At 34.7% G+C, this 19,567-nt stretch overlaps 2 protein-coding genes across 4 annotated transcripts; both read right to left on the bottom strand.

Annotated features, from left to right (window-relative positions):
* Window positions 1-509: 509 nt before the first annotated feature.
* Window positions 510-6,394, bottom strand: LOC140834887 (protein-tyrosine sulfotransferase). Of its 3 annotated transcripts, none has more exons than XM_073200079.1 (13): window positions 6,107-6,394; window positions 5,803-5,878; window positions 5,221-5,398; window positions 4,997-5,068; window positions 3,411-3,699; window positions 2,694-2,834; window positions 2,478-2,582; window positions 2,209-2,356; window positions 1,926-1,972; window positions 1,782-1,850; window positions 1,564-1,683; window positions 1,327-1,461; window positions 510-762 (listed from the first exon to the last, which is right to left on the bottom strand). In XM_073200079.1, the coding sequence occupies exons 2-13, from the start codon at window positions 5,846-5,848 to the stop codon at window positions 604-606; spliced, it is 1,509 nt and encodes a 502-aa protein (XP_073056180.1). In that variant the 5' UTR covers window positions 5,849-5,878; window positions 6,107-6,394; the 3' UTR covers window positions 510-603. The 3 variants fall into 3 exon arrangements, with proteins under 3 accessions (XP_073056180.1, XP_073056194.1, XP_073056185.1); XM_073200093.1 differs by having other exon boundaries at window positions 3,411-3,513; XM_073200084.1 differs by lacking the exon at window positions 5,803-5,878.
* A 2,331-nt stretch (window positions 6,395-8,725) lies between these two features.
* Window positions 8,726-17,702, bottom strand: LOC140834879 (protein ENHANCED DISEASE RESISTANCE 2-like). The gene is given in 22 exon segments (XM_073200068.1): window positions 8,726-9,154; window positions 9,285-9,386; window positions 9,914-10,009; window positions 10,612-10,755; window positions 10,834-10,884; window positions 11,016-11,117; window positions 11,556-11,731; window positions 11,848-11,911; window positions 12,356-12,660; window positions 13,038-13,184; window positions 13,586-13,657; window positions 13,731-13,795; window positions 13,877-13,972; window positions 14,496-14,593; window positions 14,664-14,710; window positions 14,778-14,826; window positions 14,828-14,903; window positions 15,425-15,480; window positions 15,554-15,619; window positions 15,694-15,747; window positions 15,888-15,962; window positions 17,373-17,702. Coding segments are annotated over 22 exon segments (2,190 nt in total). The 5' UTR covers window positions 17,529-17,702; the 3' UTR covers window positions 8,726-9,061.
* Between the last annotated feature and the right edge of the window lie 1,865 nt (window positions 17,703-19,567).

Raw genomic sequence — 19,567 nt, 5'->3', positions numbered from 1 at the left:
TACACTGTCAGACTTCTTTAAGAGTGAGTTTCATGAAAACCGTCTCACGGATCTCACGTAGAACTTAATCTGTGAGACAAACCAACCCTACTGATATTGACAATAAAAAAATAATACTCTTAATATAAAAAATAACATTTTTCCATGATGACCTAAATAAAAACCCGTATCACAAAATACGATATGTAAGATCGTCTCATACAAGTTTTTGCCCTTCTTTTTTGCAGTTACATTCTGTGTGTTCTGAACCCTCGCACACACCCGACGCACATACACGCACATAGAGAGTGCAGGATTTCAATAATATATGGAAAAAAAAAATCAATGTTACCCATGATCATAATTTGTTGCACCAAATACCAATTCATCTAAACCAGAAATCCTGGATTTTTGGTAAAAAAACATTAAAATTACAAACCAAGAATTCATTCACAACGAGCATGCATCTGATAAGAATAATGAGAGACAAAATTGCTCAACTTCTAACGCTCAAAAGCTCTAACTCTAACGCTCAAAAGCTCTGTTATCTTTACGGCGATGCAACCGAATTTTCTACGGTATTCCTCAGAGGTCGTCATATCATAAATATGAATAGAAACACGTTCATAATTTGACTTTTGATGTTCTTCTGGAACTTAGGAAAATAAATATGAACAGAAACAACAAAAACCCGGAAATGGCTAATAAAGACGGGAATTTCCAAGAAGGGGGCCCATAAAAGTCGGCATATGCACTTGAATTGAAGGTGCTTTCCACCTTCTCCTGCAAATCGATGGCATAAAATGAGACCTTTCATGAAGAAATCATCTCAAGTCATTCAAAGACTCGGAATAAGTGACCACTGAGAGAAACTACATAATTTGTTACACTAAACATGGGACAATTAGGAGAAACTACATAATTTGTTACACTAAACATGGGACAATTAGGAGAAACTACATAATTTATCACACAAACATCAGACGACTTTGATAGGAATGAGTAACCCCACATAAACTGCACAAGGAGTTGATGCAAATATCTTTCAAATTGCATAGAACTGCAGGATGTGATATGGATTCTCATAAAAGCAACGGCCCGAGACCAGAAGGGGCAGAAAGCTTTAGTTACATGCACTAGTTCAAATGCCACAACCCTTTAAGATCATCAGTTAATTCTACGGTTCTGTTTCCAATATTGATTCATATGATAATTAAACAAGATAAAATGCACCCTAAACACTTTTGCAATGTGGTAGGCACACAAAGCACAAAGGACAAATGAGAAACCTATTTATCCAACATAAGTGCATTGAACTTAGACTCAGAAAACGAGAAGGGAACTCACAGCATAAGCCATGCTTTGCATCATATGTGTTTGCTGCTTAGTAAAAATGTCATGAGCATAGTTATAGAGTTCTACATCTAAGCTGTTGAGTAAAGTAATTTCCTGGATGAGTGCTTCCGGAACCATAAGACGAGCCTGGAAGTCAATTAGTGGGATCTGAGCATAATTATATTGATCCTTAAAAGCAGATAGTAAATTTGTTCTGTGCACAAAATCACAATTTTAGGCCCATTATACCTCTTTAGTGAGGTTTGCAGGAGAAATTCGCTTCAGAGAATTTACACGTCGCTCTGCTTGGGTGTTTCTTAAGGTTGAAATACAGGATTCATATGCTTCCATAAGTTTCCCCACGGTAAGCTGAGACAGTGAGAGAAAATTAGCTCTGCATAAAACAAGACGCTGACCAACATATCCAATCTCAAACATTAATAAGCAAGCCAATTCTATGAGCCCACATTTTTGTGCCCCACTTCATCCTGTCTGGTTGAGGAAATATTCTTTAGCATTTGATGAGCATCATTGCCCTGTTATCAGTAAATTGAAATTGTCGTTACATTTAATATTCCAGACATGCTCAGATTAAAATATTAGATTCTCACTTGATTATTAGCACCATGTTGTGCATCGGAAAGTGAGGAGCTCTGTTCTGCATCAACATAGAACATGGTTAAAGAAAAGTGATACTTATATTAAGAGCGGAAGTACCTTTATTCTAATACAAAATGATTATAACACATTAAAACTCACTTCCGCATTCAGAACTAGAGGATAGAAGCAAAACACAGGTATTAATGAGAATCAAGCATCGAAATTTCCACCAAGTAAACCAGAGGATGCATAAATGACATGAAAATTGTACTTGAAACTTATGTAGCCCACTACCTGAATCATCATTACTTGCAACATCTGCATTGGAGCCCGATGCTAAGTGTTGAGATATCACTTGTGCACCAACGACATTTGCAAACATAGTGGCCGATTCTCTATGTTTCTCAGTGAGTCCAACATATAGCATATCATCCAACCTCTTCTGCAAGATTTGTAATGATCTACCATGAATAAACCACTCCAGTAAAGAAATCATATCACCATGGAAATGGCCAAACTGATATCTTGCATGCTTATGGAGACCATCTAATCTTTAACAATACCTTTGCAACTTTAAGCACATATTCGCCCAGGCTCTTATGCTTGAATACACAATGACGAATACCATGTGCCTCCACAAAATAAGAGTTGTTTGTGAGACCTACAATCTGGAAATTCGAAAAATAAATCATCCAACTGTATGCATTTAAGGTCCAAAGCACACCTTTGCCGCATCAAAAATATCATCAAAACGGAGAATTCGGAACACACTAAAACACCTGGAAAGTGGCCCCATTGTGAATAATGTCCTGGGAAATAGGGTTGTTAATGTACTCATGTAGAGGCATCAAGATGTCTTCCATGTCATATGGGTTATTGGTTGCTAAATAAGCACCTGTTTTAAGCTTTCTAGCATCCCTCTGCCATAAGATGTAAAGCACATCATTAAATAGGATGTTCAATGCGCAAAGATAGACAATGGCCGTACCAATACTTTTCCAGAATGGAAGGGCAAAAGAAGGATAACAATCTGAAATATTTTGGTGCAAATATAGTTTGATTGGGTATGCAGATTGAGTGGGAACAGATACCACTGAACAAATTACAAAGGAAAAATATGCATAATACACCTTCATTAAAGAGAAATAGTAAACTTAGAAGCATTACAATTGAGATGTCATACTATGGTGGAAGGGTGGTACAAGCTGCAAAAAGCTAGCTAAGGGGCTGGAAATGAAAAAACAATCTTCATGTAGGAACTACGAATATACTATACATCTTAATTCTTAGGCTGCGTTTCTTTTCATTGCTGGAAGGGGGGCAGAAACTATTGAAAAGATAAGGTTGCTCCAAAATCAAGGGAATCCTATAGCATCATTTATTTTCAGCCACAATCTCTTTCCAATTGATCAGGAATTTGAACAAAAACCTCCTACCCAGAAAATTGCAAAAATTCGAATGGTAAATAACATTACAACACTAGTTTCTGAACTTACCCGAGCAAACAGATCTTCCCTCATCCAAGGAACCAAATATTTCCAAGGCCAGATATCTAGTGTGCTTACTCCAGATGTCTTGCCACGCACACGTTTAACCATTCTTGCCACAGATGTTAAGTTAGGATGAATCAAAAACCTAGCAGCCACTTCCACAGAAAATTCATAGGTGCTAAAAATACGGTCAATTGGATTTCTAAGTATTGTCACCACTGAAATTTTCTCCTTGGGAAATTTGGAAATCATACTATAGTCATCATGGGTACTTAACAATCGACAATTGGATTTTCTGCAGGATAAAAGAGAAGTGTACATCTGAAACATCTAGAAAAAAACTAAACAAATAGGAGAGAGAATTTCACATAATAAGATCAAAAAATGTTAATATATAATGGTACAAATTAAATTATTTTTCCATTTTGTTTATGTAAAGCAAACAATTGCCCACGGAAAGCAAACCAGCAAGTAATAGTTTCCAGTACAAGAGGCAACAAGCAAAAATAAAACCATTCCATTAATTGATGGATCAGCTCGCTAGATCCTGAACCAACTAAAGCAATGAAGTCATGACTAGCCATTCAATCAGTCCTTTTCATTTCCCATTATTCTTCATCAATACTAGCAATTTTTGGCACGCATTTATATCAAATTCAATATAAAGTATAATTTTATATAAACTAAATTTGTAATATCGTGTAATCATATTGGCGTAATTTTATTTACCTTAATTTTTTTTGTTTGAGTTTTTATTTTATTATACTTTTCTCACAATAATATAATAATATAATATAGATATATCATTACAAGCTTTTATTATTTTAAATTAAATATTAAAACTAATTTGGTATGTTATTGATTAGATGGAGTGTTTTGAAAATTTGAGAAATAAATCAAAATATTAAGAGCAGTTATCTGTATAGGGGTATTTTTAGAAGAATACATAAAAACATACCAAGAGACCAAGGTTGTTTTAATGTGGTGTTCTTCCTTCATAATATAGTGATAGATTGTAACAGATAAATTAAATCCAATTTTTCTTTTCCTTTTCCTTTCTGGGCTTCAGAAAGTATATCTTTGGCAATATCATCATCAAAACACAGTAGTCCCACTCCATTAAATAACCTACAAGGAACTAAATCTGTCTGAGTAATCAAATTTCAATTCTCTCATGTAATACCTGTTTCAAAAAAAACTTTCAACCCTACTCTTCTGCCTCAAAAACACGTATATCAATAACTGGAATGTTAATCCACAACATACTATCAAGGCGGGATACAATCATAGTTTGATATTTCAAATTCAGTACAATGACCACTCTTTGCAAGGTCATGGAGGATTTTCAAGATTGAAAACATTTGGAAAAAACTGAACGTCTAACTGTAGTTCACAAGTATTTGTGGTCTCGGGCCTCTTGCCTACCAATGCACCATCTAAAAATATCTCAAATTGTTTCTAAAGGAGTATATTACAGAAGAACAAATGAGTTGGCTGCTTCATCAAGATCAAACACCGCATAACATCATCCGATCAATATCTGACACACAACTGATTTGGATAGACAGATAATTAAAGGAACTAAAACATACCTTGGATTAAACCTTAACTTATCATAAGACCGGGGGCATTCCAGGGAGTTCGAGTAAAGCTTCTTCAGGAAACTGTGAACATATATTAAAGAAATGCAAAGAATCAGTAATTTGCAATTTGGAAAATGTTTGATTACTTTTAGCCAGATAATGCACTGTTTCTCTTACTGTGAGTGTGGTGTCAAATGTGCCATACTCCAGTATTAATATAAATAGAAAGTTACCAGTGGAGATAAGTTCGCCCTCCTGTTCGAGGTATATGAAGAAAAAATAGCAGGTCACGCAATTCATGTTTGTCACCTAAAACATCAGAATCAAGGGAAGACGATGCCCACTTCTTGACAATATGTTCGCACTGCTCATAATTATCAGTTATGGCAGATACTGTTTCTTTGATAGAAACTGCAGAAAGGATTTCCAAGTTCAAAAGTTTGGTACACAACCTCATTTATTTAAATTAAAAATTTTAACAGATCTTCATCTCATTAAACATACACTCAGGCACAAAATCCCATCATGGTCGTAAATGATCACACCACAATTAAAATAGGATTCTCACGGGGAATTAAACTCCATCATATTATTTTCAGTAACAGAAGTACTGCAAAGAATTAAAGTTCTGCCTATGCCCTAAAACAAAAATCTTCCTCAACCACCTTCAAATGGCTTTAAATAGTTTTAGACAACGAAATTTTCTGACACAAAAAGAAGAAACTTTTATACGTTACAACCATTTGCTTGCATAGTATATAAAACATCAAATAAACATAAAAAAGATGTACTTCAACAAACCAAAATAAACATACCAGATAAAAGAAGCAACAGGATTATCCCCAGCTTAAAGTAAACCATCACGCACCTTGTTCGCACCTCACAATAAAACTGCTTAAAAGGGGAAAAAAGTATAATCACTGATTTCAAAAAAACGAACAAAAAAAATCCAAGCTTTTTCAATAATGCATCAGCCTTTCGAACAGAAACACAAAGAACAAATCTTTAATACGAAATCGTGACAAAAGGACAACTATTACCGCGTTATACGCGTAAAAATCCCTATATGACAAACTTCGAATATTATACACATCGAAAGAAGTAAAAATTCGTGCTTACAAATAAGTATAGAGTGCCGAAATCTCGTGCTCATAAATTCCAACACATTGTAGGGTTTCCGGCAGACAAACTTTACGATCAGACCGAGGGGGCTCCCACTCTTCGTTGCCCCCGGTCGGACCCCCTCCGATTCGTAAAGCCTCTGACCCAAACTCTCGAAGCTTTTCCGAATCCGTACAACTCCACCAGAAAATTTTTAAAAACCCAAAATTCTCTCTTCGAGCGAGGGGACAACGGCTGGGAATTGTTAAATAAGGGGCAAAACTTGTAACGTGTAGCAGTAAAATGGAAAATGAAAAATTCCCCTTTTATATTTTGTCAAATGGGTTGACTTTTAAGAGACTTAAAGCCTATTTATTTCAAAATTCCATATTTTCCATAAAGAAAAGAGCACTAGTTGAGGATAATAAAATTAAATATAACATCATCATCATATTAAATTCTCATTAATTATAAAAAGGATTGAATTTTAAATTGCCTATATGCTCAATCTCAAAATAATATTAAATTTAAACACTGCAAGGTCATCTGGTGGATTGGATGCTACTGGTTCATTCGTTGGGTTTGGTAGTATCGGTATATCTAGTGCTTTCGACACTTGCAGGGTCATCCGGTGGCTTTATACGATCGGAGTAACAATTGGTTTTATCACCCCACGACAGCAATCATTGTCATCGGCTAGACTACATTTCTCCTTAGAAATTCTAGCCAAATACATGTGCGTCAAACTGTTTTTATACTTGGTTGCTTTATTATCGTTTCGAACATAAAAATTTAGTGTTGCGTACCCATTTCCCATCATAAATATTTCAAATGCACATCTTTGAACTTCACATTAAAATTTGAGTATACACATCTCAAACAAAAACGTTTTAAATCATGTGGTGATCGAAAATATGGTAGGTCATCAATCGTTCCCACAATTCTCTTATTCTTATAAAAAGAATAAGACACACATCGTTTATACCACAAACAACATGTCGGCTAAGATTCTTCCATAATCATTTCCACGAGTCAAAAGTTTCTTCATCCACTATCGTGAAAACTAGTGGTAGAACTAGATTGTTTGTATTTGGAGCAACAACGATCAACATTTTTGCTTACATTTTGTGTAAAGATGTGTAGCATCAATACTAATGATTTTGCGATAGTGTCGAAACCATCTATGTACGGCTTGAAGCCCAAAAAGTGTAGTTCAATGTTTTTATCGCTCGGTTGTTCGGTATGAGATGGTTTCACTCCACAACTGTGTCCGTATTATATTTAGACATAGCACTCATATATTTTGGAAGAAGTTGCATGGAGCTCTCCTATGTGCCATAAACAATCTCCAGCATGTTGCAAACTTAGCCATACCTTTGTATACAATATTGCGTTTTCAAATTTTTATTTCACTTGCTCAATTATATACTTGATCTCGAACGAGAGATCACATTGTACAAAGTCCAATAATGTATTTGCCACCATCTTACCACTTAAGTTGCGATGATCATGCTGACATTTGTAGAGATACATATATGCAGCCCACCATATTTTGTTAATTTATAATTACACGTCTTCGACTTGAAAGAAGCTTGAAGATCTCATCGACACTTGACAGTAGATGAAGTGTTTTTGCACCATAATTTCCACAAAGGTCTTGTGCTCTCAACAACGCTCTACTCACGTATGACAACTCTAACTGAGGAATCTTTCATAGATTGTGATGAAATTATTTTTATCCTTAAAATTCATGTTTACAAATGACTATCTTTTTTCCAGATTATAATAGATGGATATCAGAAGATGCACCAATAGAATCAGAAAGCTTCTCCCCAAATGCTTTATCAAAAAATGATGGCATCTCAGATGTGCCTGACACAAATGGTGTAACTCTTCTCTGTAATGTGTCACGAGGTGGTTCACGTGATGACGTTCCTACACGGGACATGCACACATATTATCTTCTATATCATCATTTATCTGATATTCGTCTTTATCATGTTCTTATGAAGACTCATTATATGACATCTCGAGTTCAATATCACTCATAAAATCATCATGATTATTTTTTCCATCATATGAAAAACGGGCCTCCGCATCAACCACAACATCAATTGGATCCAACATTTTCGACCAACCTGGTGCTGTATTTAGCCAACATGAGGGATTGACTTTGAATGGGCGGATGATATATCAATCCATTTTCGTGCTCGAAATTTACATTGCTTAATCCTTCAGTGACCTGTACAATATTTGAGTTCGTCTCAGTAAAACCTCGGTATGTAGAATTACCGTGTTAGTTATTGAAACTACATTTGAGAAATGTATGATTTAGGTTCATGCACCCCGAAATCATGGTTCGTTGGCTCAATTTCCATGTACAACTGTAATAGCCACAAATTTTGACATTGCATGATAAGCTTTAAAACATCTTCATCAACAATATTGACATGTACTTCATTCCAAAACTCTTTTTCCATGAATGAATAGTTAGTTGATAATTTGATAGTAAAATTAGCTGGATCAATGTTTAACTTCATGCTCACAACTTGGTTAATTTTAGTAGTATTAGTGATTTAGTGAAATTTTATAATAAAATGATAATGATAGGGATTATTTCCATTTTTGCACTTCCAATGCAGTTCAATCCAAGTAGTTTGCTTTCACGACAATTTCAATATCGTTATTGGTGATTTGGTAACAAGCACATATCTTAAAATTCCAAGTATAATATGAAGTCTCTGGCAAGATCACATGGAACCTAGTATATGTTATTTGTTATCCACATATATATGGGCAATCAATATGATAATTCCTGGTGTAATGAAAGAATTATCAGTAGCAAGAACACGGCCATCTGCATTAATTCCTTTGTCAACACTCTTTACAATTTCTTCGCAAATCAACACACACTGCATTTGGAGAGCACCGGCACTTGCTAATGAATGAACATGTAGTTTCATTTGCTCGGGATTATGGTTTCACTAGTATGGATTTGGAGACGTCCAAATGATTGAGACGACATGTTCCAATGAGATATTCAGGTAGCTCTTCTGGTGTATTAGCCTGTGCCAGAAAATATCACCAGATTCGTGAACATAGCAACAGCACAGAGATTAAATAATAGTTAATTGAAAATTTTATTTGGATATGCCACTTTATAGCGCACGCTTTGTGAGAGTTACAGTTAGCTTACCTGTATTAGAAATGCCATCTCAATGACCAGATTGTTCAGGTAACCTAGAACAAGGCTGACCACACCTCGTGCAACAGTAGACGAGCCAATGTCAATCCCAAGCTGAGATAATTGGACATAATGATTATAGTGTTATATTGTAGACGAGATCAACATGTTACACACGGACGCATAGATTGGGGAAAAAAGCAGCAGCAGAACTATCATTAAAATATCCTAGTTTTGATGGAACATATCTCTTGAAATCATAGTACCAGAGGCCTAAAAAGTAATGTCTCGACTATACTTTTTCCAGGACAGCTCACACGTTTTGTGCTACACCAGCAGGATTCAGGTTAACAGATGTTGCAGATGACAAAAGTTATAGCTCATTCATTAACTACTTCGAAATTGAGAAAAAGGAGATTATATTATGAATTGAGGCATTTATCCAATCAAGATCAATTTATCTGGTGCTCAAAGATGTATTAAAGTAAGATTAAGAGAACTAAATTAGTACGTACATGGAGCCCTTACTTTCGATGTTGAAGAATGGTCATGCAAGGAAATGAACGAGGGGTCAAAATGGTAAACAATCCCATGCAATGAAAATGCATAAAAAAATCATCTTGTAGTCCCAAACTGTATACCTCCAAGTAGTTCTTTCCGCGAACATAATTAATTTCTAATGCTTGACCAATCAGACATGCCTTTTTTCCGACGCTCTGTTTGACTATCCATGAACCCTGAGAAACAAATATCATGACCAGTGAGATCTGCATAATTCCTAGTCTTTCATAAATAGGCTATAATTCTCATGGTTTCTAGATCAAGAATGAAAACAAAAGAACTTGGAGGAGAAATTATTAGATGAGAGCCCACTAAAATATTCATGAAAAGAGAATGTCTAAGGAAAAGAACCACTGATAATCGAAATTTTTTAACTTTAAGCATGCTATTGACAAATAAATAACCAAGTTCCAATGTTCAATAAGTTAGATTGCTTCTCTATGAAATCACCACCTCCACAATACACAAGTTCTTCGAGATATCACACAACCAATATAACCACCAACCAAAGGGATGAGTTGCCAGTCAGTTAAAAATGGAGTTAAGAATGTGGTATTTGAAGAATGCGCATAGGACATACAAAAGGAAATCCAAAATGAAGTTCAGAAAACAGTATTTGAAAAATGTATCCTCAGGTCTGAAATACAAGGATCTGGAGTCAACTCATGTTAGTTGCTTTAAAGGTAAAGCAGGCAGATCAGAATGCATGAAATAGAAAAAGAAATGACCATTAAGTTAAACATGAAACACTGAACCATGCAGAAACAACTCGACTGACCTTGGAGATGTATGGTATGAGCTTGAATCTTGGATTTCTGTAAGTATCATCTCCATTGACAAAACTCTCAAGCAAAGGAGCATTTTCTAAAGGAGTCCTCATCATATAGTACAACACAAGGTTATATGTCGTTGAACCTGGGACCTAGTCCAACCAAATATTTCACAAGTATTTCACAAGGACAACTGGGAACTTGTTTAAAATGATAGAAACTTGATTCACCTGTATGTTTATGACTAAGAAAAATTCGGGACCCCCCTTAGCAGCATATTTCTGCATGGTAAACATAAGAAACCTCTTTTTCAGCTTCAGAGATTAATATGCAAATTTTACAAGTGAATGATTACAAAAAGTTCACTAGAGAATACAAACTGTAGAAATATATGTTCTAATAATGTCAGAACCTGAACAATACCCCCAGGACGGCCTCCAAGATCATCTTCTCGCTTGTCAGATCTCAACCAATCAGCGCCTACCATTTCCATCAAGGTACCTTTCGCCTTAATCTGGGGTGAGAACCATAAGAAAAATTACCATAAAACCAAGCCCACACAATTTTATTCCTAAAAAAATACTCCGTTCATTCTATACATAAAAGCCAGTACTACATATAACTGATGAAAGCTCTGTTTGCGGATGTCAGACAAAAATAAAAAAGAAAACCGAGGAGTTGGTGACGAGTTTGAAATATGGTAAATTATATGCAAATTAGGATTTATGTACACCATTCTCAAAAAAAAAGCAACCAAAATGGAATAACTTTGTACTTTAGGTGCGTAATGGACGTAAAAATTTCATTTCAATGGAAAAGGATAACTGCAGTTCATAGTGATTTTGGAGATGTGCAATAATGGTGAAATTAGAACCAAACACAGAAGGCTCAACACGCCGAGAAACGTATGGTGATACGTCGATCAATATTGAAATTCAAAATAGGGAATCACCTTCGTTCTGTCATCCAAATATGTCTTCCCACGAATCAGAAATGTCGACGGATCTGTTTCTGTCCAACTACAGAGCAAATTACAGGCCGAATCCTTTGGAAGAGTGGAACCATAGTTGCATGACAAGCTGTCTTCCCTTGACATCTCATGCAAATCAGCATAACCCTTCTTTTGAACTATAGCAACATCATCTCAATCTCGTCAAGTTCAGAAACCTAAAACTATATCACTCTACAGAGGAGTAGGAAAAGTGGGAAAAATGATGACTCATATACATGAGTTTCAAACAAACCTGCAAGATCATGCAATTTTTTTACAAAGACAGCAGCAGTTGACAGTCTGGGTTGACGTGTATCCTGAAACACTCAACTAGTAAGGAACATATATTTTTAGCAAAATAAGAGCAGGCAAGAAGCGTAAGGTAGTATTTAAAACAAAGATTGGAAAATTCTTTCTTTTATTAAAAATATAGTAGCCCTCGGTCTGAATAACTAAGAAAAAAAACCTAGCACTTTTTCCGCAGAGAATTATATTCCTCATATCCATCAGACTGAAATCATCCATTCAGGAGTTATTTCCTTTCACATACAATATAAAAATTGTACCTAAAATTTCATTTTAAAAAAATTGTGCTACATCTAGCTTCCAGTAATGTCATTTACTCAACGGGCTGACAGACGTGCACTTGACACACAACTGGTAGCCTCTGGATTTAACATATTCTGATCATTAATAATTCCCCAATAAAACTACGTCCTTTAACAAAAATATACGCAATAATGGTAGCATATCTGTGGTACCTGTGAGTAAGTTTCTTGACCAAAGTCGGAAGGCCAACCATTTTCTGACTCGTACTCAAGAGGTTCTGAAACATCAAAAAATTCATCTGCTGCGTCATGTAATCCCATTAAACTTGAATGTTCAGAAGGCGTCTTAATCATTTCTTCCTCCACATCCTCCTTACTGTACCCATTGTCCTGCCTAGTTCGAACTTCAACCCTCAATGTGTTTTTATTCTGCTGTATGCTCTTGCTGCTCATCAACTCATTTGATGAGAAATCAGGTGGCGAACAATCTAACTTTGCTCTAAAGAGCTCCCGCAAGGCTAAAGAAGGTAAATTTTTATCAATCCTGAGAAAAGAATAATCAAATGCATGAATAGATAAATGAAAGAAGGCTACATTTTCAGATGAAATCTCGCTTAAGAACCAGAGATTTTCAGCAAATTTCATTTCAAAAGTTCTATTTTTGTTTTGATTTGATCATCCTCTCTATTTTTATAATAACAATGATACCCATATATCCAGCATCTACAGAAAACCAAATACCTTAAAGACAAGCATGCACATGGAAAAACAGGTATAATCAAACTTATGAAATTAGAAATTGAAACTGTGGAGACTGAAGAAAAACATTTTTCAAACTTTAGACTGAATACTGTGACGTGCCAATTGAATAAGCGAACAAAGATAAGGAGCACACCAGAAAGTCTCCCCAGCATGCTTATCGTAATAGATCTGGCAGATGATGTCTTTAAATATGATTTCCAGTATTTCCAATCAATAGCAAGCATATGCTTCACCACTGAACGTTTTCCTTCATTCACTGGAGATATAACGTACCCTCCACCTGTCAGGAATACATAATGTCATTCCCAGTCATCCAAGTTCAAACCATAGGCATTTTGGATTCAACACGAACTTAAAACTAGAAATCAAAATATAAAGAGCACAGATGACAGCGTGCAACAGGATCAGAAAACGATCACAAAGAAAATGTCAAGATAGTAATAAGGCAGCAGAGGAAAGCCATCAAATTTCAGGGATCATGATAAGTCATTCATGCAAATCAGTAACATGGTATGCATAATGTGTTTTGAGTGTTTCTGACAAGGAACACGAAGAGTAAATATACAGGAAACATTTCTGCACAATCTGAGACAAACATACCAGCTAATATATCTTGGAATTTTTAGTGCTAAATATCATGATATAGATAACCAGCAACTCCACATGAAAAGCATACATTACTTTTAAGACAGGCGCGTACATAATCCCTTTGAGGTGGACACTTCTGGTGAAAGACTGAATGGTACAGAATGACTGCAGGGAAAAAAAATAGAATAATTGAAACCCTAAGTAATGCTTGTTTGATTTTGGTAAATACTAGCATTACCATAGGTACCATCATCCTCTCTTCGCCAATAACGCCGTAACAAAAGATCTCTTCGTTTCATGCCCCTGCAACAAGCTTAATCACGTATAAACTCTGGAAAAAAAATAAAGGAACCGTTTTTGTACAGGCAGAGATAAGGATCATGCCATGGAAGCCAATGACGATGTAGAAGCTTGTGAACTATATCGGTATGACCGTCAGCATGTTCAATCACACAACCCATATCGAAACAGAAATCCCACCTGCACAAAGAAAACATAGACTGTTAAAACAGAGTATGCACATCAACTGGATTCAACTTCTTGAAATTTATTAAGTTATATATATAACTCAACAAAAGATGACATCATTTTCAACTGAGGCTAAGGTTATTGTAACAAGACCTTTGGCTACCATCCAAAGCAATATGGGTAGGCTTGTCAGTACCCTAAAACAAAAAACAATCAAGGGCAACATGGAAGTTGCTAGTTCAAAAAATTTAATCTTAAATGCTTCACTTGGGAATGTAACTTGTGTATCTTTGGTACGTGTTTGGTAATCAAATGTTTTGGATAAAATTTTTTTTTAGAGAAGGCAATTCCTCAAAAACCCTCACAGGTTCCCTATGCTTAAACAACAACGATACCAAATAAACTAATAAAAATTATCTCTATCTCTCTATGTATACGTCTCTGTGTGTCTACATAATAAACACACACATATACACACATGAATGCACGAGGATGTGGTCCATCAAATATTGTCTATACATTATCTTTAACTTACTCTGATCTTGAAGGACCAAGAGACATAAGGGTTTGGAAAATAGCCTCAGAAGTTGCGTCCACTACACCAACAGCCATTATTGCAGGATGATCATCCCACTACAAAACATGAAATGTTGAAAATAAAGACGGTTCTGAAGACTTTAGTGGTTTCATAAAATCAACCAACCTGCTCATGAAATTCTTTATCCTTAGCTTCTTTAAATAATCTTAGACCTGCAATTTTTGGTGTTAGACAAAGCATTTAGCCATATAGCAAGACGGTAATGAGCTTAACCCATACCGTTCTGGCAACCAAAAATTTTCCAGGGTGATGGTGCAACCACATCAGACTGTCATAGCATCACTGACAGAAGACAAACAGACACTCCAGTTTATAGATCGTGAATTCTTATTGGAACAGTTTAGCCTGCACGAGATGGAAAATGGATTGAAACTCAATTTTCATGTCAGCTATATCTAAAAAATCTAGAAGAGCCTGTAAATCTGTCTTCAAAATCATCAGCAATCTAACTTTCTGATAAAGAGCAAAGCACAATCCCTTATGTCCACATTAAGTAGCACATTGAAGTGATTCAAGAAAACATATCCTGGCATTTTTCAGATCACGCTTGGGTTCTAGGCATGTCACGTACAACTTATAGTGTGTGGTCTGCACACAAGGGTAAAATATTTGATGGCAGCACCCTTTCTATGGAGGCTTTCTAAGGAAGATTGAGGTTCATGTTCCTAATTGCTTACATTTCTTGTATCCGAATGCTACTCATTTTGATATATTAACTTAAGATTGTCTTTTTGCCCAGATATTGCCAGTGTACCCGCTCTTGATTTTTAGCTATGAAATTTATTTATTCAATAAAAAATGACCATAAGCACGAACAATCAACTCCACAGGATCAGCAACTAAGCATTTTTAACTTAGCTTTATACCTCAATGACTGTGGCTCACTCCCAGAAAATTCAAAATTTCTTTGACTCTGATCAGGCTGCAATAATTGGAAAACTATCATTTTTGTCGTACAAAAAATCTTGTCCCTCAATCGAAAGAACAGTTTCAACCTTCAATGCTGACTCCTGGAAGGACTGGATCCATTTTGCAGCTTCTTCAGGACTCTTTGCTCCTAACTACAAATTACAAGGTCTTCAAATTATATTGACTTAAAATCAACAGGACCAAATGGGAAGATAAATTTGCACACCTTCAGTTGATCATTGGGATTAGTTGTGTTATAAAGAGTGAAAGCAAAAACGGCCTGCAAAGAACAAAATTGTAGCAAGAAAGTGATAATCAGAGAATTAAAAAATGTCTCTCATTCTCTTATGGTAAATGCAGAAGGTAAAACAAACTACAAATGGATCATTTCCATGAGCAAACATGGCTCTGTGAGTCTACCTTTCTTTGAATGTTCTCTCTCCCATTGTCAGTCACCCTTATGCAGGAATCGATAATAGCACTTCTAACAGGATCCTTCAGGAAAGTTAGAACATGGTTAGTCAGTTAATACTGTCAGCATAAACAAAAAATGATTAAGATATAATACGCACCTAAAATTTTAATGAAGCTCGAAATTGTATTTACTTCAGCGTTGACAGCTGAGAACAACTTTATGCCATGTAATTAAGTGGTTTATTTTCTGATTTGTATATGCTAAAACAAATTTTATGCCCAGCCACCTCGAAAGAAATATATAAACATTGATAAAACCATTGAAATTGGCAGTAACTGTCAGGGACAACACAAATCAGGCTGATGTGCGTATTTTAGTGACAACTGAGATGATACACAGTCTCCATTGAAACCAAATGCAAGACATTAAAACTTTAGCTCATCCGTTTTACTGGTTAAAAACTATATCTACAAGTCACTACAAGTTAAATTCCTCGAGAAAACTTTAGAAAATACAAGGTTAGTGGGACCTGTTTTCAGCGTGCTTTTCTAACTTGCCTCCAGATTTTCCAATTCCCATGCATAAAATGAAAATACGTACATAATCACCTTATCTTCTTGCGAAATCCATTTTCAACCAAATCACTTTAATTACTGGATTCTCAAAATCTACTTAGGAATGGAACAAATTCAAATAAGAACAAGAATGCCCTTACTGTCAAGCATCCTATAGAAAGCTTTCGGGTAATTGACAAACAAACTCTAAAAATGATCCTACATTCTTTCGAGAAAGACTGCTATTCTATCCAGAATGCAACAGCCAATCAACCTGACACAGGTGGCTAAGCACTGGGTGATAGTAACTAAAAACTAGAATTAAGTGACAAGAGTTGGATGTTATTTCATGCCCAAAAAACAATTTTACAAGCACACCCTTAGAGTTAACATGTAACTATGGCATCTCATCGTTACCACTCCAAGATACAAATTTCACATGTATTGCACGTGAAATTGTAACTCACATAACATGATGGCTATACAAGCTGAATTTAACGATACTAAGAGAAGTGCTTGGTTTAATAGTGATATATTCCGTCAATGGACTAGGTGTAGGATCTAACAAAATCATCAAAATAATGCCATTAATTAAAAATGGACAACAAAAGAAACCTATAAATATCACAAAACAAACTTTCCTCGAGTGGTAAAGGGGCACCTGACGTGATAGCACCCAAGGTGTAGTGATTTAAGTTTGAGTTGGTAATTTTTATGAGCTCTAGTTTTCTAGTGAGCTAATTGACTTCGCCTGGGACTTGAACTTTAACTGAACAAAACCACACAAACTCCAAGTTTCTTTGATCTTTTAATTTCTTGAATTATCCTATTCAGCTAATCAGTGCTATTTAAAATCACAATTCTTGAAATGAAGCTTTAAAACTTGAATTCTACAATAATATAGCACTTGAGACGAATCAAGAAAACGAAGTAAACCTCATCATTAGAGATCGGAACAGATCTGAAGCTCTTGAGCAGGTGATCTTGAAGAACGAAGTAGCGTTTTCTTGGATACTGAAACCCAATCCGATTGGAGCGAATCAAATGCAACCACCCCTCCATTCTGCAACCATCGCTCTGTGATACAGCCATTTCACTTCTTGTTTCCAACAATCCTCAAGAACCCAACTCCCAATTCCACCAAAAACGAGTAAAAATAGCCAAGTTCTAGTTTCAATCCGGTTAAAATGACACCAAGCTCACGTACATTAACACGGAGGCACTGCTGCTGCTGTTTTTTTTTTTAAAGAAAAAATCTCAGCTTGTAAAACAAATGTTTTTAAAGTAGCCTCCAACAAACTACCATTATCAAATTTTAAAGAGAAATTTATATTATGTTAATTTATATATGAACATTTTTATATTTAACACAAACTAACGAACATTTACATTTATAATTTCAAATAATAGTTTCTCAAACAATAATTTATAAACATTATTATTGCAATTAATTTGAATACCAAATCTAAAATTGCCATGTCTTTTATTCGTAAAAAATCTATACTTTTTTGGGATACATTAGGATTATTTAACATTCAAATTTATGGCTTTATAATAATTTTTAGGAGTGATATGAATATATAGAAATTTCAAAAGAATAAATCATGATATTTTTTTTACTAATCTCAAAAGGTGGATAAGAGATGATAGTGATAGGTTGTATTACGTCGACGAAGTCTTGAACCAATTTAAGGAGTAGATATAGAGTCTTATGAATCTTTATCCGTGACACGGGTCAACTCTAACGATATTCACAATAAAAAGTAATACTCTTAACATAAAAAGTAATAGTTTTTTATTTTTGACCCAAATAAGAGATCCGTCTCACAAAATATGACCCGTGAAACCGTCTCACACAAATTTTTGTCATAGTTAAGGTTGAGTTGAGCCTTGTTAGTCTTTGTATATTCTTTGTCTGAGATAAGCAAGTCTCGGGTCCTCGTTCAAGTCCCGTCAATAATGCAAACAATTACATTAGATCTTTATATTCTAGAATAATATCATAATTGCAACTAAAAAAATAAATGTATTACAAGCTCATTAAAATAGATTTGCATAGTAGTTTTATTAAATAAAAATGGTGAACCGACATAATTTGAGAGTCGTATTTTTGTTAATTTAAATTGATTTTTTATTATAAATTTATAGAACATGAAATTTACCGTAAAATAACTATATGAAGAATTTTAAATTGAAACATAGTCTTTGTAATTAATGTTTACTCATCGTAAGAATTTATATTTAAAAAACTATTTCAAACACAATATTTTCTAAAATTTACAATAATATAATTAAAATTATATTATATTATATTATCCTAATAATTTCAACATATTTACATACTAATTTTATAGTAAAAAAAATTCAACAAACTTCGTAAAATAATACTCATAAATATTTAGGAATATCGCTTGTCACTTTCGTCAAAGAATGCTCCTATATACTTTGAATTAAAAAAACAACTTACACAACTATTTAAAGTTAGACAAAATTTATTTATTACATAATAATTTAAATTTATGAGATATAAGTGATATTCATTCAAAATCAATTCTATTTGAAGTTTATATATAAACATTATATATGATTTTATTTTAACTTATTAGTATTTTAAATAATATTTGAGTATGGATTATATTTTTAGAAGATGATTTTTATTAATTATTAATTTTAATATTTCAATAAAAGGAATATGATGTTTATTGTAATATATATATATTTTAAAACTTCAAGCAACTAAATAACTTTAAAAATTAAAATGTGTCTCTTTAAAGTTAATAACTGTAATACTATCCATTGTCTCACATCTTAAAAACTAAAGATTTGAAATGAGTTTATAATGAACTTACAATGAACTTCTATAGCAATTTGGGTTAATCATTTTCGTAAAGCGATGACGAATACAAAGTAGTTGTTATAGGGACCCATTGTCCAGTCACGCAGGTGCGGGCCCTCGAGGCGTTACAGAATGGTATCAGAGCCGGTCACCAGCAAGGAACACCGAGAAATAATTGCTATGCGGAGCAAAGTGCTACATGACGGGAGCCACCTCTTGAACTTGTAGGAGCCACCTCTAGATTATCGGTGCTGGTGGATCGAGGGTCAGGCACGATGAGGACGTCGCGTTCTGA

Source organism: Primulina eburnea, chromosome 1 (genome assembly GCF_022965805.1).
Source record: "Primulina eburnea isolate SZY01 chromosome 1, ASM2296580v1, whole genome shotgun sequence".
Classification (NCBI taxonomy): Eukaryota; Viridiplantae; Streptophyta; class Magnoliopsida; order Lamiales; family Gesneriaceae; genus Primulina; species Primulina eburnea.
Note: the sequence above shows the minus strand (reverse complement) of the source record. Positions and strands in the feature narration are given on the sequence as shown.

Excerpts from the sequence above, each read along its gene's own strand:
- LOC140834887 (XM_073200079.1), bottom strand. The coding sequence starts at position 5,848 with ATGGTTTACTTTAAGCTGGGGATAATCCTGTTGCTTCTTTTATCTG. Across the intron at positions 1,851-1,925 it reads AACATGGTGCTAATAATCAA|GGCAATGATGCTCATCAAAT; the intron begins GTGAGAATCTAA and ends TACTGATAACAG. Across the intron at positions 763-1,326 it reads TGCAAAGCATGGCTTATGCT|GAGAAGGTGGAAAGCACCTT; the intron begins GTGAGTTCCCTT and ends ATCGATTTGCAG.